Source organism: Emydura macquarii, unplaced genomic scaffold, assembly GCF_026122565.2.
Source record: "Emydura macquarii macquarii isolate MOO-44397 ecotype Brisbane River unplaced genomic scaffold, CSIRO-AGI_Emac_v2 contig_1713, whole genome shotgun sequence".
NCBI lineage: Eukaryota > Metazoa > Chordata > Testudines > Chelidae > Emydura > Emydura macquarii.
This window is the reverse complement of record NW_027131850.1, coordinates 809,924-832,724: the sequence shown is the minus strand read 5'-3', so window position 1 is coordinate 832,724 and position 22,801 is coordinate 809,924. Positions and strand designations below refer to the sequence as shown.

Here is a 22,801-nt window from a genome sequence, read left to right as displayed (position 1 = left end):
GAGAGGAGGAGGCAGCGTTAAGTGAGCTGGGAGGAGAGAAAATGGACAAGTGTGAGCAAGAGGATGAATGTAGGGAAAGAGGGGGAGAATAACAGACTTTATATATAAATAAGTATATATATAAATATATATATATATATAAACAATATAGCTGCTGGGACTTCCTCCTCCCAGGGGAGAAAAGCAAAGCAATGTAGCAAAGCAGAAGTAGACCTCCAAAGGGATAGGGAGAGCCTAGGCATGCCAGATCTTCTTGACACCCCTACTACTGGCCACGTCTCAAAGGGGAACAAAGAATGGGGGACCACACAATTTTTGACCCACCAAACAGAGGAGTTAGACTCTGACCTCTCTTCACCCATCACTCAGTAACAAGCTGCTAGCTCTAATGTGGGTGTTCCTGCCATCTCTCAAACTCACATGAAATTAGGGTTTTAAAAAAAATGGTTATTTTTTAAAGCAAAATATAATTGAATCCATTTCTTTTGAAACAAAAATGCAGCCATACTTACACTTAATCAGAGGAGTAACATGAGGTTAAAGTTACTAAGTAAAGCAATGTAAGAACTTCAGTAAAACCTGCTACAGGAGTATTATGAAATATAACATGGCGAAACATTTGCACATCCCATACTATATTCCAAATATGTTCACAAAGATGGAAAAATGAATTAAAGTGCAACTAAAATGGACTTGACAGCCTGTGATGCGAGGCTAACAGATCTCACCAGCTGATAAGGGTTGGGCTGGACAGGAGCACTCCATGGCACCACACTTATCTCTGCAGCAATTAAAGTGATTGAGTAGCTCACACTCTTCCTTCAGAGTCAGTACAAAACCAGTACCTCCATATGATATAAGAGGACTCTGCTGGTGGAGGAAGTACTTTCTTTCACAGAAGATGAAAACTCAGATCTCCTCACTTCTGGTCTTAAGGACACAGATGTGAAATCCAGCATCTTGTTCATATTTTAGCACTTTCTATATAACTAAATTCCATATTTATTTTCAACTGAGCTTAGTAAAACTGCACATTTGTTTTTGATGGGAAGCAGAAAAAACATGCTGTGTCCTGTTAAACAGTTGCCACATTCCATCTTGTTTCAGTGGTGAGTAGCCTGAAGAGTGGAAGAGTTGCTATAAATAGTCTAATATCCCGAGTATTCACTTTAGGAAGGATCACCTCAAAACAGAATGTACCATTTATTTCTCTCATGACAATTACCAGATATATGTTGGGAATGAAGGGAAGTTAATTATAACAGCATGTGTATTTAAAACAAAATAAAATTTGCTTCTAGAAAAGAGGTAGGTATTAAAAATAAAGATGTATACATTTTTCCCACCAAAGTTAACATTTAAAGAATAAAAAAATTTAAGTTCCAACTGGATTAAAAGTATTTAAGTATATTTTTCATAAATATTTACATTAGAAGTGTCATATCATACACATGCAAATACAAAATTATCATCTTGTCACACAAGGTTTTGGCTTTTAACAACTGTTTATCAATTGAGCTAATCGTTGTTTGACTGGATATTTTCTCAAGAGTTTTATTCATCTTGTTTTGTACAGAGAGCAAGATACCGGACCATATGTGAATATTTATATATACATCCACACCAAGCAGGAGGACATGTTTAGCCCGTTGACAGCAGCAGATTGTAAAGGGTACATTTGGCAGATGTTTACTTCCTGTGCTGCCTAGCAAACTGTAGAAGGCATGTCTTGACATTCCACAGAATTCAAAGAAATGGTTGTATTAAACAGTGGCATAAGAGCTGTAGGTGGGGTCCAACCACAAATGAATTATCGTTAGGTATCATTTTGTGGATTCCGCTGTACTTTCCAGAAAACAGATGTATTTTACATGTGTAAAGCAGCCCACGACAAGATGTAGAACAAATTCTAGGATATTTACAGCTAGTAGTGCTGTATAGTAATAGCTTTTTAACAAACAGTTAAAAAGTTCTTATTTATTTTTATAGTAAAAAGTTTTTAACAGATGATTCTTAGTAAGAAAAGTATATGCATAGTCCACTGAAGCTCCAGTCAGATTATGGTTTAAGACAGACAGTTATAGCTGGCCTTTTGGACATCAACTTTCCCTATATTTGTTGTTGTTGTTCTTGCACCATCTTTTAGTCTTCCAGTAGCAGCTCCAGTTCTTCTATTGGTACCCTTACTCTCAATTCTTTTTCAGTCATTAGATCTAGGATCTCTTGCAGCTGATCTGGAAAATACTCTATTGCATCCATATACAGCACCTATAAATACAATTTTTTTAAAAAAGAACATTTACTTGTGCCATCTTTCTGTTATAGAAAGAGGGACTAGAGATCCGGGGGTTCCCAAAGGGTGGGTTGTGACCCCACCTGGGGTCACACTCTCAGTAGATGGGGTTGGGGCGATCCCTCCTGTGCGGAGGACATCAGTTTGCTTGCAGATCATGACCTCGAATGCGCAATGCATGTGAGGTCATGATGCATAGAGGACACCATTTTGCCCTACTAACTGGCATTCTCTGCACAGCATGAACTCGCACACACACACCATATGTATGAGGTCACATTGTGCAGAGAACACCATTTTGTACAGCAAAATGGCATCCTCCATGCGCTCTGACCTCACACGTAGGGTGCATGCAAAGTCAGTGTGTGGAGGATGGCATATTGCTCTTCCAAATGGCATTCTCCATGCTGTCTGGGGTCCTGGCAGGAAAGACTTCATTAAAATGGAGTCATGCTGGCAGAAAATTTGGGAACCCCTGGACTAGACAGAAAGGAGTACATACAACTAGCAGATGCAACCAACATTTCAGCATACACATAAGAAAGAATCAAGATGGGGGTAGCAATCCTGTAGTCAGGGGCATGGACTATAAATGACTAGGTCTTTTCTATCTTAAACTATAGTTCTCTTATTTGTTTTCTGCTAGTCTCTGAATTCCTTCTAATTTGTTTTCTACATATTTCTGCTACTGAAGTGCTCAAAATTAAGCACAGTACTCAAAACATGATCTCTCCCATGTCACTGGGAGGGGGGGGATCATCGTCTCCCATACTTTATACAATACAATGCCTCAGCTTGCGAAACTTGCCACTTTATTTATTGTCTGTTTATCCTGCAAATTTATCTCTAATTTGTAGTCAATCTTTGGTATCTTTTGACAGTAAGAGTTCCCTCAGTTTTCATTCTCTTTCCATATTATATATATCATGGCTAATTACATCCTAAACTTTTCAAAGTTATTTCTAAATATAAAAATTTTAATTTCTTGATGATCTATTTAAATTAAAAACACTTACCTTTGCCCAGGGACAGTTCTGAAGGGCTTTATAAAACAGTCCTTTGCTCCTTTCTTTATTTCCTAAAGAAAACTGAGAGAGGAAAAACATCCATATTTCAAATAAATTGTGATCGCTGAAGTAATTAAAAATGACTACCTGGAATTTTTGTCATTTTAGAAGCAGAGAAACTACCACTCAGAAGTTCAGACAGTGTTTCCCTGGTAAGGAGTCCTTTATGACCAGATTGTATAATAGGCATATATGTAATATGGTATATTACATTGATAGGCTATGATCTGAGCAATACCTTTCTGAGTTAGGAGTTGACCCTTCATAACTCAGAAGTGGCAGCGTGAAACAAACACATAGAAGAATGATGGAGAGAACCTGTTAAACTTTTCACTTGAAGAACAGCACTCCTCTAATACTGCACTCAAACGTCAGCATTAAGCAAGAACACAATTAACTCATGGCATGGAAACCCAGGGCTCCCAGGGAAGTACATTAGCAACTGAGCTATACCATCTTTTCCTGCTGATCTCTAAATACTGTGTAATCTTAATTTTTTTCTCTCCTTAAATTACTAGAATAACTAATTGTTCCATTTCCAGAGTTTTCGCACTTCCAAATTTTCTAAGAAGTGCCCTCCATTTATGCATGCAATATTAGTATACTACTACTTACACGCAAATACTACTACTTACATGCACAAAAATATTTGCATTTTATAGAGGGGTTACATTTTGCAAATGTAACCTGCCTGCAAAAGTGATACTCCACAAAAAATGTGTGTAGGAGTGATTGTGCACACAGTTTCACACATAGGAGACAGGTGAGGTCTTCTTGAAAATGTGGACCTTTTTGTTTGCAAAAGTTAATTTTGCATCTGATATAAATTTGGCAGGTTTATCTGTATAATCTGTGAATTCTGTGAGAGATTATGAACTCTCTCTAAGTACCGTTAGAAGACTGCAAACTCCATTTTGAATATCCAGGGGTAGCCGTCTCCTCTTTTGTACTTTTGCTCCATAGTGGACAAAAATCCCATGGGGGAATGAAACAGGGCTGACATTAAAGGATCATTAACTTGGGATGCTCTTCTAGTCAAATATAAATATCCCTGACAACATGCAGGCTCCCACCCAGAAGTGGTTTGTCAGAGAAGGGCACCTGCCAACAAAGTCATCTGGTAAGGGTTTGTGGACAGCTGACAGAGACTAGACAGTGATAAAAAGGGCAGGAGTTGAGTGATTTGAGATCTTTAGCCATTTTCACCAAGTATCCATACCTACTGCGAGTGCCAATAAAAAACCTCACTGGAACTATTGGAGAGCAAATTGGCCCCACTTTATCATACAACATCTTTACTGAAGAAGCTTACATGCTATTTACAAGAGCCATTTAAAAGCTTTCACCTAATCAATTCCAAGAGGTTGTTATAAGGTCTACATTCTCTACCTAGATAAAGAGCATGCGGAACGCCTCAATCAATATGAAGAAAGTGGTGATCCAGACATCACCACCCACCTTTAGACAGCTTGACTTTTTCTAGAAAAGCAAGATAGGAGCAGGTTACCATGGAACTAAACTCATCAAGATCCAGCTGCAAAGCCTAGGCATTAATCAGAAAACTTGGTACTGCTCAGAAGCCTCAAGGATGGTGCCAACACCTGGTCTCTCCAAACAGCATTGCTACCCACGCAATAAATGCTGAAAAGGTAGATAAGGACAAAATGTTTGAAGTAGCAATGAAGAAGAAATGATGGCACTAAAAACAATGCATACCCAAAACTGAAGACTTGAGCCTTTTGCCACAGATGAAATAAAAAGGTGATCAAAACAGAGAAAAAGAGATGAAGTTGTGGGCTTGATAATATCTCTGCTGAATTCCTCAAGAGCCTGAGAAAAACTAGCAAACTCTGGGTGGCCATTTTGCTATCAGGAGTCATCTAGAAGAATAAAAAGCTTAAGACCTGGCACAGAACAAAGGTAAAAAATAGCCTTGCCAAAACCTAAGAAAGGTGCTCAACTTGCAGCATATTACCGCCCCAATCTCTTTGTTAAGATGTGCATACAAATTACTTGAAAAGCTTATCCTTCAAAGAACTACCCTCACAGCTTATCCCGACTGTAGATCAAGCAGGTTTCAGACCAAATCACAGTACCTGTGATCAAGTGCTGGCACTTGCCACCTACATCAAGAATGGCTTCTAGACCAGGCAGAAGACAGGTGTAGTATTTCTAGACCTTACTGCTGCATATAACATAATTTGGCAGACAGGCCTACTGTGCAAAGTGTCTCTAGTCCTACTGTCAGGGGTGTGGAACTGCTGCTGAGAGATTGCCCGTTCCACGTTTCACTTGGACAAAAAACAACTCCTGATGGTCCCAAAACAATGGTCTACCTTCCGGGCTCAGTTATAGCACTGACACTTTAGCCTCTTCACAAATGACCTTCCCTACACCACTGCCAGACATTTTATCTATGCAGATAAGATCTGTCTGGCAATGCAGGACCAGGATTTCAGTCACCTAGACCAGTGTTTCTCAACTGCCATGCTGATCCATGGCAACTTCGTTTGTGGTCTGTGAAAATCCCGCTTGCAGGAAGTTGAACCCAGCTGCTGGCTACCCCCTCTCTCCCACTGGGCTCCACAGCTCCCGGGGCTTGGAGTCCAGTGCGGGGAGGGGAGAGCCACTACTGGGTTCAGCTCCCTGTGAGCAGCAGGGAGGCATGGATCTCAGCATGGGGGGGCGGGGGTAGCCCACTGCTGCGCTCTCGGGGATGAGCCAGCCCAGCGAGCCCCCCCCCACTCTTGCTGAGCAGCCCCCTCAGCTGGGCAGCCCGCAGTCTCCAGGATGAGCCTTCCCCTCGTTTAAACCTTCGCTAAACAGTGAGACTGCTGATCACCATTCTATGTTTATCCTGATACATTCCTAATTTTGATACATTTTTAAGGAAAAAAAATCCTATGCGATTAATCTGAAAGAATGTGAGTGAATCCATATTTCACGTAATTCCACTGGCTGGTCATAATAAAAACTCTAATCAAGCTCACAATCTGCTCCATAAACTCCATTCCAGGTCTTTTATATATAAAACATGATGTTGGTGCGGCATGTATCAGTGGTTGGAATATGCGTCCCGGCTGGCGATGACAGGGTCAGGGGGTAGGTTTGCCTTCTGAGTCCGAGGAAAAGGGATCATCCCTCAGGGGCCAAGGTGGAGTTGATGGCGCTTCCACCCAACTGCAACTTGGTGGTGGTGAACAGTGTCTTGGGCATGGGGATCGGCGCCGGGTATCTTGGGCACAGTGCTGGTCCAGTGTGCGCCAGTGGTGTGGCGAATAGCTCGTGTTGGAGCACAAGAAGCTGTCTGTCTTTATGTTGCAAGCTCCCCAGAACAGGGACACAGTCCATTCCGGAATGTCTGAAAAATGCCTAACACATTGTGTCCAGGGCCATAAGCAAATAGTAATAATACTTTGCATCTCTGACTTGCTAAAACTAAATTGCAAGGATATTACAACTGTTCACTAAACCAGCACAGTCTAAATCGGCGTTCTCAACTGGGGGGCCACGAACAGGTTTCATGGGGTCCACCAACCCCTATAACCCCGCTGCCTGGAGCTAAAGCTGAAGAACACTGAAGTTGGAGAAAACTTTTTCTGCACATAAAAAGCCTGAGCAACTGAGCTTCACGGGGCCCTGTGCAATTGCCCTGCTTGCTACCAGCCTGGGCCTTTTATGTGCAGAAAAACAGCTGTGACACAGGAGACCATAGAGTTTTTATAGCACGTTGGAGGGAGCCTCGGAAGGAAAAAGGTTGAGAACCTCTGGTCTAAATGATTGAACTGCATTTCGCCAAATATTCTATTCTGTAGAAACTGACAAGACTAACATCTGCACCAAATTTCAAGATGGTAAATGTAAGCATCTTTCAACTCATCCTTATCATATAGTGCCCACTGTTAATCAGAAATTCCAAATATGGTAAATATAATAAAATTAAGCCCGAACGCTGCTCTAATCTCACCAGAAAGTTCAAATACATTCTCCACAGCAATGGACAATGGGCACCATTTTCACTCTGAATTGCGTGTTCAAATAAAGCTTTGATCCGATTTGTTAACCCAGTTTCAGGAATTGTTAAATGTATTTCTCCAACATCTACTCTGAAACAGAAAAGCAAAACAGACACATGAGATATACAACCATGTCCTTGTACAAGAAGGCAAAAGTAATTTCACTGCTTCCATTCCACAAAAAAATGCACAAATGTATTAGAACTCCATGCTGCTTTCTCTGTTAACATTAGCTGCTCTCAGATCCTGATTTGGAATATATGCTGGTCCAATTAGCCATTTTTAATATATATAAATCAATTTAAAAAAATCAATGAGGTATTTATTTTTCTTTGTGGAAAGGATGTCTGGCATATCAAAGTAATTATCCCTCCAAACTCACAGGTGAGAAAAATTATTCTTTCTAGATTATAAAATCCTAATTCAATATAACCTGAGGGCTCCTATGGATTTTAGTCTTCACCCAGCATGACATATTGCTATTAAAAACCTCTCCATCCTTCGAGGTTTTTAAGGTGCAGTTTGACAAAGCCCTGGCTGGGATGATTTAGTTGGGGTTGGTCCTGCTTTGAGCAGGGGGTTGGACTAGATGACTTTCTAAGGTCCCTTCCAACTCTAATCTTCTATGATTCTATTCTTCAGACATGTTAACCTATATGTTAGAAGTAAATAAAACATGGTCAATTGCTTTTAGCAACATCAACAATTGTAACACTTTTAAAAAAATCAACATATGTTCTCAAGATTATGCAACACATTTAAATTGTCTAATGTGTTCAGCACATTCTGTTCTGCATTCAGAAATATACTGAAGAACAACAAGAGTTTTGAATTTTCATGGGGAAAATAGCGCAATTAACATAAAATGGTGAAAACAGCACAAAGATATCGTGATTGGAGATGAAATATTTTTGACACTATTTAAGAACCAATACTGTAGTCACCCTCAATCGCCTCTAGGTGCAAATTCCCATAATGAATCACAATGGAGTCTGAGAGGTGCATTAAAAGGCCAAAACAAAAACTTAATTAAGCATAGGTTTGCATTCCACTAACAAGGCGAGGGGGTGCATTCAGCACATAAACAAATAACCAAGCGTTACCAAAAAAAACAAAACCCCCAAAACAATGTTAATGGCCTTTGATTTTGTTTTCCTTCTGCATTCCCCAAATTTCCCAAAATACATCTTTATAGGATATGTCTAGCAAACCTGAAAGAGCAAACGGAGTTTGTAGAGGCTAAAAAGAATCATTAAAAAGGGCAGAGATTTTATTTATTGAACTCCTCTTATTCCTCATTAGTGGGGGCATTCAACATATTTTTATGCATAACTAATTAACCATTTGCGTCTTTGTCCTGCAAATCAACTGGGAATTTACACAATCTGTACAAAGGTTTCTAGATTAAAGATGATTTCATCCAGGAAAGAATGAAAAACAAAAGGCAAACACCTATAGTACAGAGCTGCAACCATCCATTTTTTAAAAGCTCGTAATATTTTGATCTCTTCATTATAGCAGGTCTCCTTGATCTCCCTCTGTGCTGCATGGTTACAGATTAAATCTCTTAATGCACTTAGATGATATAAAATGAGCACTAGTGGCTTTTCATTTATTAAAACAGTCCAGCTAACCTACTAGGCAATTATTTGGTCACTAACAAAGACCTGAGAATTGCCCTTCCTCAGAAGTCCACTGCCCTCTTTTAATGTCTGAAGAAAGGAGGAATTGGCTATTCTCAAATTTTCACCAATAAGTAAAGATTAAATCTGATATTTATGATAATTAGTCATCTGGTGATTTAAATAGTCTCCTTGTGGCAACAGTCAAAATATAGCGTTCAGACTGCAACCAATAGCAAGTCTGAATTGCAACATGCTCTCTTCCTTTACATTTTATCACAAATTACAATTTATGCTGCATTACACAGACAGCTCAAGAATAAGACTGTCACTTGTGTGGCTTGAGAAATAGTTGAGGACAGTGCGATCTAACAGAAAGAGCATGGAACAACAGTCAGGAGATTTATAATCTATTCATGATTCTGTTACTGATTCACTGTGAGGTCTTGAACAAATACCCTCTCCAAGCCCAAATTTCCTCATCTGTAAAGTGAAGACAATGATAATACCCACCCTTCTTCCTAAAGTAATTTGATAGGTTCAGATGAAGAGTGAAGTGGACAGTATTATTACTGTCTGGAGTTCTGTTACCTTTGGACATTCTCAACAAGCTTCTTTCTCATCTCCTCTGCTTGGATTGCGAAGAGCCACGGCTCTAAGGATTTAGCAGATCTTGTGACGCTATCAAAAAATCTTCGAGCTTTGCTAGCATTGTGAGACTTGCTTTGGATTTGGATATATGACCTCCAAAGAGACTGGTTGCTAGGATACAGCTTTAAAGCTTCCGTTAGTGCCTCTCGCAGTGGATTTAAAGGGTAAATGCCAACTTTCATATGGTACCTGAGTAAATTTGTGTGCATGAGTGTGACAGCTTCAAGAGCAGTGGGGAAATTCTGAATGCCAAGATTTTCTCCAACGCTTTCAAACTTCTCTGAAGCAGAACCTTTAAGCTTTTCAGAAATCTGTCTATATATTAATACAGCAGCACCAATCCCAACAGTCAAATACTGGAAAAGTGAATAACAACCAACTAAACTGACCAGTTGGCCAGAAGTGCTGGCCTGATCCCAGTTAGAGACTACGCTTTCATTTAAATAATCTTGCAATGCATGCTCATATGCCTTCCGAGCTTTCAAGATATTCACAGAAAACACTTGTCCAGTATAAGGTACATATGGCCCACTTTCAGTCAGTTTGGTCAATATATGTACAGCATGTGACATAACAGTTTCCTCCAGACTCTCTAGCAACTCCACCTCCAATGCAGCATAAAGCAGACTCAGATTACAGAGTTGGGTATTTCTCATCCCTTCAGTTCCTGCCAGACAAAGAGCTGTATCAAACACTTTTCTAGCATCTTCTGTGTTGCCAAGTAACCACTCCAAGTAGGCATACAGTTTCCAGAGGGAAAGGCTGTTCCGGTTCTCAGATGCCTTAAGGAGGTTCTTGGCTAGTTTTTTGCTCTTCTTTCCCTGTGACTTCAGTTTCTTCTTGTTTTTTGCTTGGAGACACTGAACAACCTGCATGGAAAATGGACAGAACAAAATTTGGAAAAAAAAACCAAAAACCCAATAATCAACAGTTGTATTTGGATTCATTATTCTGTATTCTTCAGCATCACTAGCCCATTAAAGATTGCGGAGTCAACAGCATTTCCCATAGGCACAACCACTAGAACGACAATGGGGAAAAATGCCTTCACCACCTTAGCTTCTCTCTTGTCCCAAAGAAATGAATCCGCTTCCCTCCCTCTCCTGGGCCACCAGCCAGCTCATGTCATATGTCACTTATACTGCAGGCAGTGGTTGTATGGAACGGAGAATCGGCAAAGACATCTGTGTAGGCCTAAGAAAGACGAATCCTTTGCCAAGTGTCAGCTCTGTTTACTGCAGATGAATACCTCTGTCTATCAAGCTGCCTTCACATGCATCCCACCCATACTGGTGTTTCATGCAATTTGAGGAGAAGGAAAGCATTGCAAAATGTTGAAAATGTTATTACAATTTAAAGGAAAGAAAGTCTCACTTTCCTCTGCCCTCAACCCCACTTTGTCAATCTCAAAAAAAACCAAACCTCAATATATATAGGTTCATCATTCTTATTGATACATTTTTTACTCTTATAATAAATGTAAAGGGGTTGTAAAAAAAATTTCTTTTTGTACTTTGAATAAGGGGTCACCAACCTGAAACAGCTGAAAAACACTGCTCTGTACAGTCAGACACAATGATGGCTAGTAGAATTAAAACTGAATTACATGATCACATTCTACTTTTCATACTATACTATTTTTTCAACAATGTGAAGTGAGTAGCGAGTTTCCTTGTAAAGCACTCAGATCAGCATTATACAAAATGCCTTCCTTGGTAGATTAGATTTTATAGGAGCTCTTGCCTCACTAACTGTGCATGTTGTATAAACACGACTTATGAACTCTCTCTGGCACACACAAAGCATTACACAGTAACAGACAACATAACATGTATCTAAGGCTGTAGAAAAATACTATTTTTCAAAGAATAAAATGTTATTGTGTAATTAGAGATTACTGTAATACATATGCATTAAGTGAACAGAGTTAAAGCTGAACACATGATCTGAACTGTGGCTTATCTTGACATGAGTGCTCAACCTTCACTTTATCTTAATGTCTATTTTAATAGTATAAAAAAAATGAACGCAAAAAAACACAGAGACACAAATGCACAAATACTTAATTACCTTTGAGATTTCATACTGTAGCCAACAGACAGAAAGGTTTGACTTTTCCTTTCCTGAAAACAACGGCAATGTTAAATGAAAGATATTCTGTATGAACTCCTCTCCTTCCTTACAGTGACCGATGCACTGTCTCCTTCTGCTCATTGTGTCCATATGGCCAATACTATTGACTCCAGAAAGCAGTGAGTCAAAAGAAGTCAGTGGCCTTTCAGACTGCCACGTGTCAAAGATACTGTTCTCATCCATAGCGATATAGAGGTTTGAAGGAAAGAGACTACGCCCACAAGGGACTCCCAAGAATTGCAGAAATGAGTATAGCAGCTGAAACTGAAGATCTGGATTAGAAAGTCTAATTAAAGATGGTCCAAGATCATCAAACACCACCTAGAAAAAAGAATAAAATAGTTTTAGTTTATCATAGAATATTAAGGTTGGAAGCAACTTCAGGAGATCATCTAGTCCAACTTGCTGCTCAAAGCAAGACCAACCCCAAATAAATCAATCCATCGAGGGCTTTGTCAAGCCAGGCCTTAAAAACCCTCTAAGGATGGAGATTCCACCACCTCCCTAGGTAACCCATTTCAGTGCTTCAGCACTCTCCTAGTGAAATTTTCCTAATAGCCAACCTAGACCTTTCCCACTGCAACTTGAGACCATTGCTCTTTGTTCTCTCATTTGCCACGACTGAGAACAGCCTAGTTCCATCCTCCCTGAAATCCCCCTTCAGGTAGCTGAAAGACCACTATCAAATCCCCCCTCTCCTCTTCTGCAGACTAAACAAGTCCAGTTCCCTCAGCCTCTCCTCATAAGTCCTGTGCTCCAGCCTTCTAATCATTTTTGTTGCTCTCCACTGGACTCTCTCCAATTTGTCCACATCCTTCCTGTAGGACACAATACTCCAAATGTGGTCTCACCAATGCCATATAGAGGGGAATAATCACTTCCCTAATAATAATCACTAATAATCACTTCCCTTGATCTGCTGGCAATGCTTCTACTAATGCAGCCCAATATGCCATTAACAGTGTGCCCCTATTGCCAAGAAGGCTGACTCATATCCAGCTTCCTGTCCACTGTAACCCCCTGGTTACAATTCAACCAAACAAGTCTATAATTTATCAGAGCAGCTTTCTGAGTTAAATAAAGATCTTCATAAATGAAAATGAAATGGTGATGGAAGTTTATTCGAATTAAGAAAAACAAAGCAAATTAGACAAGTAATGGTCCTGTTCTAGACAAGACTGTAGGTCCAATCTGCAGAGAATAGATTTCTACATTTCTGGATTAGTGAAGGAGTGCAGGGTCTGCAATGACCTCAAAGAAACTTATACACAGGGATCCAAAAGAAATAGTTTAAAAATTATTCCTTATGTTGTTTTACTTGTCTTTACCTTGATGCTAATGGCTAATCACCAATTTAAACTATATTTCCTTTTTTAACGTTCCTTTCTCTATTTGCATGGGTTTCAGTTTTATTTATTTCTCCAGGTTCTATAATAAAGTTATCATTTATTATATGTATCATGGTAGTTAGTGCATAAAGGCCAGAATCCCATTGTGCTAGTCATTGAACAAACACATAGACTGCCCCAAAAAGCGTGCAATCTAAGTGTTAAGTCTATAGTGTAAGAATACAGGATACGATATAAAATAACTACTCTGGGTGATTATTTACTTTTGTTAGTTGTTTTTCTTTGCTCTCATATCAGATGCTTATTTTATTAGGGCTCAGGTAGCAAAATGGTCTTTCAGTTTCCTCATTTAATATGGAAGTCTTTTTTTAAATGCAGGTTTTATTAAACACTGCAGTGCATCTCTCCATTTATAAAGAAGTCTCAACACTTCTATTTTACAGATTGGGGGGGGGGGGGGGGAAATCAAGGAACAGAGAGTTCAAATGACTTGCCCCAACTCAGTCAAAAGAGCCCTAAGGGCAGATCTGCAAATACAACAGAGAACCAGTCCCACACTTGAACTTTCCTGAAACACAGTTGATAGACGGTAACTCAAGATGTCTGTTCCTCTGCAGAAATGCAATGGCAGTTAATGAGGTGGGATGTGTGTGGAATGGGGGTGGGGTTTGTGTGTGTGTGGGGAGAGAAACAGACAGTACAAAGAGCTAGTGCTCCTTCCCTCTCCTGGTACATCTCCAAAGGCAGACAATGCTGCAGGCAGCTCTCCTCGAGTGTGGGGTGGGGGACTGATTAGCACTTATAGCACCTCTACACTCCTCAACACGTACATGAAAGGGGCTGAGGACATGGTATGTTGCTTGGACGTGGAGGCAAGTGCTAAGGGAGGTGCATGTTGCAGTTTTTTAAAGAAAAATGCATGGTATTATGATTGCTGCTGGTGAGCAAACTCCCTCCAGCACTCAGAGGTATTATGCCTGCTTTTTCCCTAGGTAGGCAGAGGGCGTCCAGCCACTATCACTTAGTCTCTGCATACCTGCACACCAAGCAGCAGAAGAATGGCATTAAAAAGGCAATGGTCAGGTTCACTTCTATTTAGAAATCTTTTGGCAACAGTAAAACTGTCAAAATCACATCAGTTTCATGCTGCTTGAGCATAGCATAAAGGCAGGCACTCAGCTATTCACAAGGAATGAGGACTCAGACACTGGAAGAAGGGTAAAGAGGCTATGGGAGGGGCAGAGTAATGGACACCGTCCCAAGCTCTTAGAGCAGCTCAGAAGGTTTGGATGGGAAAGAAGAAACAGAAAGATTACTTATCTTGAATAGTAACTGGAGTTCTTCAAGGTGTTTTGTCCTACGGGTGCTCCACACTTGGACCCTACACATTCTCATGCTCTGGTACAAGGGTACATAAGGAAGTGTGGACCCACCACCACACCAGTTCCTTCTCAACCAAAGTCCAAAGCAGGGGGGAAGGAGAGTAGGTAGTTGAGCATCTACAGGAACAAAACATCTTAAAGCATTCCAGTTACTGTACAAGGTAAGTAATCTCTCCTTCATATTATTGTCCTGATGGGTGCTCCTTGTCAGAAGATTCCAGAGCAGAAGACTTATCAAGGAGAAGGGGGCTAAGGAGGCCAGTATAGATCATTGGTGAGTTTGTGCTAAAGCCTCATCAGTTATAGAAGCACATGCAATAGCACAGTGCTGGAAAAACGTGCACTGAAGACCAGGTGGCAGCCTTGCAAATATCCGAAATGGATATGTTCATCAGTAAGGCCACAGAGATAGAATGAACCCTGATGGAAAGGGCAATCATACTAGGTGAAGGATGCACCCCTGAGGCTTTGTAACAAGTCAAAATACATCCCAAAGACCATTATAAAAAGTCTTTGGGTGGAAATTATGTGCCCTTTCATTCTTTCTGCAAAGGAAATAAAGGGTCTGGGGGAAGCCCTGAAAGGTTTAGTCATATCGAGGTAAAAGGCAAGGGCTCTTCTGACATCCAGTGCTCAGAGATTAGCTTCCTCTCTCAGGAAGAGGCTTGGGGAAAACACAAGCAGACTTTATAATTAATGTGAAATTCTGATGAAACTTTAGGTAGGAGGCGAGGATGGGGATGTATGGTCATCTTATTTGATAGACCACTGTGCACAATGGCTCAGCCATACGATCTCCCAGTTCTTCTACTCTTCAGGCCAAGGCAATGGCTATCAGGAATGTGGTTTTAAAGGATTTATGAAAAGAGAACAGCTCCCCATAGGTTCAAATGGGGTTTTCTCAGGGCACTGAGTACTAAATTGACATCCCGTGGTGGAGTAGGTACTTAGATGGGATGAAAAAGGTTAAACAGACCCTTAATTATGCAGTCAGGTGAGCAAAGACTGAAAACCCTCATTTGGGGTGTAAAAGGCTCTACTGGGAACTGAGTGAACATGAACTGAGTTCAGTGATAAACCCATGGTTTTAAATTTACCAGATAATTGAGAATGTGAATGAGGAGAGACTTGAGGAGATATGGATTGTTGGGAACACCACTCTTGGAAATGCTTCCACTTCTGCAGGTAACTTATCCTTGTGGCAGGTTGTCTACTATTCAGCAGTACTGTTAGAACATTGCCCTCCAGAAGTTCAATGTCAGATAGCCAACGAGGAGTCAGGCCTGGAGATAAAGTGATGACTGGGGTAGATCATGGAGCCAAATTCCTGGGTCAGAATGTTCACTGCCAGAGGAAGGCTAAGAGGCAGTTGCAGGGGATCAGTGGACCAGACCAGGGAACTATACCTGACTTAGCCATGATGGAGCTACAAGGATGGTCACCAATCTCTCATTTTTCAACTCATTCAGGAGCTTGAGAAGAAGTGGTGGTTGGGGAGGAGTGGGGGAGGGAGGGCAAAGTTAAGTGTTTAGCAGAATGCAAGGCCAAGGGGTAAGGAAGGTACCTTTTAGTGAGTCGCAGCCATGCCCTCCCCCCTCTAGCAGAAGCACTGGCATTTTGTATTGAATGGTGTTGTGAAGAGATCTATCCTCAGGAAGCCCTAGGTGAGACAAATACGCTGAAATACCACGTCATTCAGTTCCCATGTAAGATCTTGACAGAAATGCCTGCTCAGGGAGTCTACTATGGTGTTCTGTGGGTCTGGCAGATAGAATCATAGAATATTAGAGTTGGAAGGGACCTCAGGAGGTCATCTAGTCCAACCCCCTGCTCAAAGCAGGACCAACCTCAGCTATATCATCCCAGCCAGGGCTTTGTCAAGCCTCAGCTTAAAAACCTCTAAGGATGGAGATTCCACCACCTCCCTAGGTAACCCATTCCAGTGCTTCACCACCCTCCTAGTGAAAAACTTTTTCCTAATGTCCAACCTAGACCTCCCGCCCTGCAACTTGAGACCGTTGCTCCTTGTTCTGTCATCCGCCACCACCGAGAACAGCCTAGCCCCATCCTCCCTGGAACCCCCTTTCAGGTAGTTAAAGGCCGCTATCAAATCCCCCCTCATTCTTCTCTTTTGCAGACTAAACAAGCCCAGTTCCCTCAGCCTCTCCTCATAAGTCCTGTGCTCCAGCCCCCTAATCATTTTTGTTGCCCTCCGCTGGATGCTCTCCAATTTGTCCACATCCTTTTTGTAGTGGGGGGCCCAAAACTGGACACAATATTCTAAATGCGGCCTCACCAATGCCGAATAGAGGGGAATAATCACTTCCCGTGACCTGCTGAGATCTCTATGTGGCAGGATATGTACCAACTCCATAATGTTATGGGATTCTAACCATAAGGACTGGGATCTTGCTTCTCTTTAGCAACCATTATACTGGAGCTCTGTTGTCCAGAATTACTCTGACCAAGTGGTCCCTGATGTTAGATAGGAAGTGATGGCATGCATACTGGACCTTTCTGAGATGGAGAAAGTTGATCCGAAAAGATGTGCTGGGGAGTTCATTTGCCTTGGGCTGTGAAGTCCCAGAAATGGATGCCCCAGCTGAGCAGAGAAGAATCCGTAATGGTGATCTTTGTGGGGACAGAATATGAGAATGCAACTTCCATACAGACCTTCTGAGAATCCTTCCACCAGTTGAAGGAGTGAAGGACACTGAGGTATTGACACCTGCTTGGATAGTTTGTGTTTATTAGGGGAGTAGACAGCCCTGAGCCAAGCTTGAAGACATCAGAAATGTTATGACTGTACAGGCTGCCATGTTGTCTAGGAGTTGAGAACAAGCCCTTGCTGCGGTTTGTAGGTTCTGTTGTAGTATGAAAATTACATAGAGAACCTGTATGTCGACAGGTATGTCCTGGAGTTTAGAGCAGCTCCAATGAGAGGATGAAGATGATCAAAGTCCTGAGGTCCAGAATCAGTCTCCATCCTGCTCTTTTCTTTGGAACCAGGAGGTACCTGAACTAAAAACCTTTTCTCACAAAGTCCAGAGGAAAAGATTTGACTACCCCTATGAGGAGGAGGAGGAGGGATTGTACCTCCTGTCTTAAAAGCCCTCGTGAGAAGGGTCCTTGAAAAGGAATGGGGAGAGGCATAGAATAGCCTGTTGAAACCACCTCTAGGATCCATCTGTCCAAGGTGATGAGCTCCCAGGAAGGTAGGAAATGGAAGAGAAATTCCCCGAGGGGAGATGGAGGATGAGTTGGTGCGGCACATGATCTGGAAAGGGAATTTATGACCTTTGACCAGCAGGTCAAATCAACTGCTTAGAACCAGTTAGTGAATGTAATGTCACCATGGAAAACGGTCCCTTCTTAGTGTATCTGGGCCTGTTTCTGGATGGCTTGGTTGGTTTCATGGAGGTTTGGTAGAGAACCAAGTGAAACCACTGAGCTATCAGCACCTTGGTGAATTTAATTTCTGTCACACGTGTGTAGATACCAACGGATCATAAGGTCACCCTGGAATCTTCAAGGGAGTGGAGGGATCCATCCATGGCATCACTTAAGAGCTTAGGCCCTTCAAAGGAAAAGTCTTCCAGTGTTTTGTACTTTCTAGGAAAGGATTGCAGTCATGATGCTTAACACATGACTTTGGCAGTTACCATGGCACATGAAGTTGTGTCAGCCACACTGAATGAGACCTCAAGGAAAGCTTTAGTGATTGTCCGACCTGCTGTGATCAGAGCTTGAGACTGCTCCCATTGGACTTGTATGCAGTGTAGTTGTAGTCATGACGGTCCCAGGATTTTGGAGAGTCAAGGTGGATGAGATAATCTCTTTTATTGGACCAACTTCTGTTGGTGAGAAAGACAAGCTTTTGAGACAGAGTTCAATAAAAGAAGGACATTTGGATTAATCTGCAAAAACATATTTAGCCTTTGAGACATGATAGTTGGCAACTCTGAAAGAGCAGCTGAGGAATAGCTTTTGTCGTTGAGATGGTCCAGGCACTTCAGCTCCTCATCAAAGGCAGATGATCTAGACCAACATAGTTAGGGACAGGATGGGAGAACTCCAAACCCTTGGCAGGAATTAGTACTTTTTAATCAGCCCATTTAAAAGTGGGTGGTATGATAGCTGGTGTTAGCCACACCATGCAGACTAGTGACAACAAAGCATCATTGCTGGGTAAGGAAACCTTGCCCTGGGTAGAAGTATGTCAGTTTGTCCAGCAGGGAACACGGAGGTTCTTTTATCTCCTCCAGCAGGATCTGTAAGGCCTCTGCAATCCTTTTCAGAAAGTCGTGAATGGCCTTGAAGTCAGAGTATGATGGCTGAAGGAAGGGCATAACAGTTTTATCTCTTAAGGAGGACACTTTGTGAGAAGGTGGTACCTCTCCTCCTCTATACCTAGCTTCTGCTCTTCTGGAGGATCTTCCTGAGGAAAAGGATACACAAGTGCCGTGGTCCTTGGTGAGACCTCAGGATACACTTCAAGGGAAGAAGGCTGAAAATTGAAGGTGGTGGAATTCTGGACAAACATCTGAGGTGTTTTTTTGTTGTTGCTGGAGTTTTTTTGTTTTGTTTTTGTTTTAAAAGCTATGCCTGGAGTCCTTGACAGATAAGTTAAATGTAAAGAAATCACACATACCTCCCCCACAATCATCTTATATATTACACTGACCTGTCTCTCTGGGTCTTCACAATCTTCTTCAGTCTGCTTTTTGGTTTTGTCAGGTCGCCAAGGCAGCCAATGCCTTGTTTCACGGAAACATTCAATGTCCAGCCAAATTTGCCATTTGGGTAGAGTTTTATCCTTTATTTCTTCATCTTCATCTACATCTTCCTCATCCTCATCTACAAAACAAAAAAACCCACACACCAAAATTCAGAGTCACCCATCCAAAAACTGAAACTTGATATATGTAAAATACTTCAGAGTATAAACCACAGGCAGTGTTCGTTGTCCTAGGTATGGGCAGAAGGCTGAGAACTGGAAAATTCTGAATTCTTATTCTGACACCAACTCCATGTGTGGCCTAAAGAAAAATCATAACTTGCTCTGTCTTAGTTACCCTATATGTAAAATGGGGATAATGCTTACTTATCTCATGTGTGTTGTGAAGATTAATGTACAGAAAGTGCTTTAAAAATGTGAAGCACTAGATTATGCGACGTATTACTATGGTACTGAATAGCACAAATTAAACTTGGTATCATTGTTTTAAACTGGCTGATATTTTCAATGACTTTTTAATTTATGTGCATTAGATTTTGCCAATGCAATTAAATACTTATCAGATTAAAAATATTCACTGACCTAAAATCCAAGTGTTGGAATTAGAATACAATTTTATAGTGTACAGCAGGATTTTAGACTGTTAAAAGCAATTTTTTTTTTTGGCCTGTGATTGCAGTTCTGAATTTACACTGGAGCACCTACAGGAAAAAATGTGTAGCCTAACACTACGATTGTAGAGGAGATTTTTCAAAACACAACTCTGCCTCTTAAACAAAAGTCTTCAAACCATGGGGTTAGCTGCAGTTTTTAGAGGAAAAAAATCGCTATTCATCCAGCCTACCCTCACAAAACCACTGTTGTGCCAACTCCAAGCTCTTGTTCCTGTCATCTAGCATTGACTGACACTCAACTCTCTCCCCCACACTTAGGATAGAATAAGTAATGATGAGATCTTCAGTCCCTTTACATGCTCCTTGAAACTATGCTCTCTTCCTCAACCAGTTCCTTCGAGAGAAACAGCAGCATTCCCTTAGTCTTCTGTCACCACTGTTTCACAGCAATCATACCTAGGACAACAGCAAAGTGAAAGATCTTCAGCAGGCACCACTGAACAGAGAGAGGAAGTCCAAGGGCAACATGCTCCAATCTCTCTGCCCCGCCTGGAGAAAGAGGCAAGACTACTATGCTGCCGTGTGAGAGACGGTTGACTCTGGAGACACTGCCTCCTTCCAGAAGCAGCATCACAATGATCCCTTGCGAGGGAGGTGGAATCCAATAGAAGCATAGAGTTTAAGCCAGAAGGTACCACCAGATCAATTCTGCTACCATTCTGCTCCAGAAAAAAACTTCACGCACATACATTCAAAGGTGTCCTTAAGGATAGTATCTTCATCCCCATGCAGATACAGGTGGGTGTCTGCTGAATAGTTACATCCCTCTCCCTTGAAGGATGGGCTGGAAAAGTGAGGGGAGGGGCAGTTTTCAAGGAAAGATGGACAATCATGGAATCCATCATTCCATGACCGACATAACAAAAGCACCTCCCTATAGAACACACAAGACAGGTGCTTTGGGATTTAAAATCACTACAGTACTTAACTAAATGGAGGTGGCAACTACTGCGGCAATGAATCATCACAGCCCAAGACAAGAAGATGGTTTCTAATTCAAGGCAGGAGGGACATTGCATGCCTGACTTCCTGGCCTTCAAGCTAGGCCTGCCCTATCAAATAAATATCATAAAAATGGTCAAGAAAGAGTGGGATTTCCAATATGGTTAAAATAAACAAAAAAACATTTAAAAAAAAAATCAAACTTATTATGGGGCACCAAATCCATGTGCTCAAATTCTAAGGATAAAAAGGATACACCTTGCCACCATCTTCATATCTGATGGAGACCCCTACACCTGATCCTGGCTGGGAGAGGTGATGCAGGTTATGTCACACATAGTACTGTAAGACTGAAGAGCACATGGTTGGAATTCATGTGCGCATCAGGGCAGACTTAATTTGAGTGTAGTAACTGGTAAGGGTCTCCAATTTAGAGGTGGGTCATGGGAAGTGGATTACAATACAAGAATGGCATAGAGGTTGGAACTGGAATATTAACTGGGAGTTTCTAGCTTTAGGTTATTCTAATTTAAAATAAATCTAATTTTTTTTAAAAAGGTCTATATATTTTCAACTGTACTTCTATCACGCAAAGACATGAAGAAAACTACAGTACATTTCCCTCAGCCCATGTGGCTTAATTTATTTTTGACATTTAAATATTTTTGGTAACCCTCAATGTTCTCAGGCTATAAGTAAAATCAGAAGCCTTTATGAGTTAATAAATAGGAGAAAGCAAAGAAAAAATTTGTCAAAAAACAAAATGTATGAAAGGGGTACGGGTTTACCAGGTTTACTGATGACAATCCAGCCTCCCTTTTCTTGTTGATGCATCCATGATTTCCAGCCTTTTGCTCCTTTTTCTCCAAACCGAGGCTCTCCACTGTCCCAAAACGGTTCAAAGAACTCCACCTATTGTTGAGAGCAAGAAACATACTACCTATCATTTTCAATATTGCAGCCTCATTTAAAAATGGCTTCGCAATCCATCATATCAAGATATCACTAATACAAAAGAAATAACTAAATCAGCACACAGTAAGTAGTAAGAAAGTAACATGGAAATCAAGGTACAATAGTACAAAGAAAAATTTTTGCAGATATACTTTTAACATGGATCAGCAGGCTGGCTGCTGCATACAACACAGGCAATGAGGCTTCTGGAAATCACATCAACAATAGAAGCAGGACAGTAGCTACTCATCATCCACCTCTGGCCATACAAGCACCTTGTGAAACATGTGTGTGGTGATAACAGCTCTAGAAATAAATACTAAATGGGTCACAGAAATAGTGCATCCAATTTCATATAATTCTGAGTCACATCTCAAAGTCTTTACTGTGGTACCAAATCAATGAGCACAGAAATAGTTATGGCCACCAGAACACAATGTAGCTATACTTATTATAGAAATATATATAGCAGAAGAGAAGCCTGTATATGTTCTACAAGATATGACGTAGTAAGGTGAAGAAGAAATTGAACTAAGGTATTAGAACAGACACTTAATGTACACTAGGAAAAGATTTACAAAAAATTTCCACCATTGCTGACACAGTAAAGTTCTACTGGTATTAATAAAGATGCGAACCTAAGTGTAGATGAGATCTGGTGTTTTAATAACCATGTCAGCAGGTAGGATTAGAGGACAGTGCTTAAAACATCAGCCAGCCAAAACTAGGGCTCCCAAAGTGCTAACACAATATGAGCTAAATTGGTGTTAGCAAAGGTGGGAAATGTTAAAAAAAAAAATCCCTGGTACAAAGAAATAATGCACAGTCCATCTTTTCCCAAGGCTTTTGTCTGACCGCAGGATATGTCTATGCAGTTTGTTTTGGGGCTTCGTTGTGTATTTTTATTTTATGTACACAGGGATGGGTAACTGGATGCATTTTATAAATTTAAAAAAATTAAGTTTATGATTTCACAACTC

General features: G+C 41.0%; 1 protein-coding gene across 4 annotated transcripts in view; it reads right to left on the bottom strand.

The window, feature by feature from the left end:
• Positions 1-613: 613 nt before the first annotated feature.
• Positions 614-22,801, bottom strand: part of NRDE2 (NRDE-2, necessary for RNA interference, domain containing) — a 51,979-nt gene continuing 29,791 nt past the window's right edge. For all 4 annotated transcript variants that reach the window (XM_067556321.1, XM_067556322.1, XM_067556323.1 and 1 more), the window contains 7 exons: positions 21,656-21,779; positions 19,198-19,370; positions 11,720-12,103; positions 9,590-10,518; positions 7,328-7,466; positions 3,310-3,381; positions 614-2,268 (listed from right to left, as the gene is read on the bottom strand). In XM_067556321.1, coding sequence (XP_067412422.1) covers positions 2,143-2,268; positions 3,310-3,381; positions 7,328-7,466; positions 9,590-10,518; positions 11,720-12,103; positions 19,198-19,370; positions 21,656-21,779 — 1,947 coding nt within the window. In that variant the 3' untranslated portion in view covers positions 614-2,142. The remainder of the gene's footprint in view (positions 2,269-3,309; positions 3,382-7,327; positions 7,467-9,589; positions 10,519-11,719; positions 12,104-19,197; positions 19,371-21,655; positions 21,780-22,801) is intronic.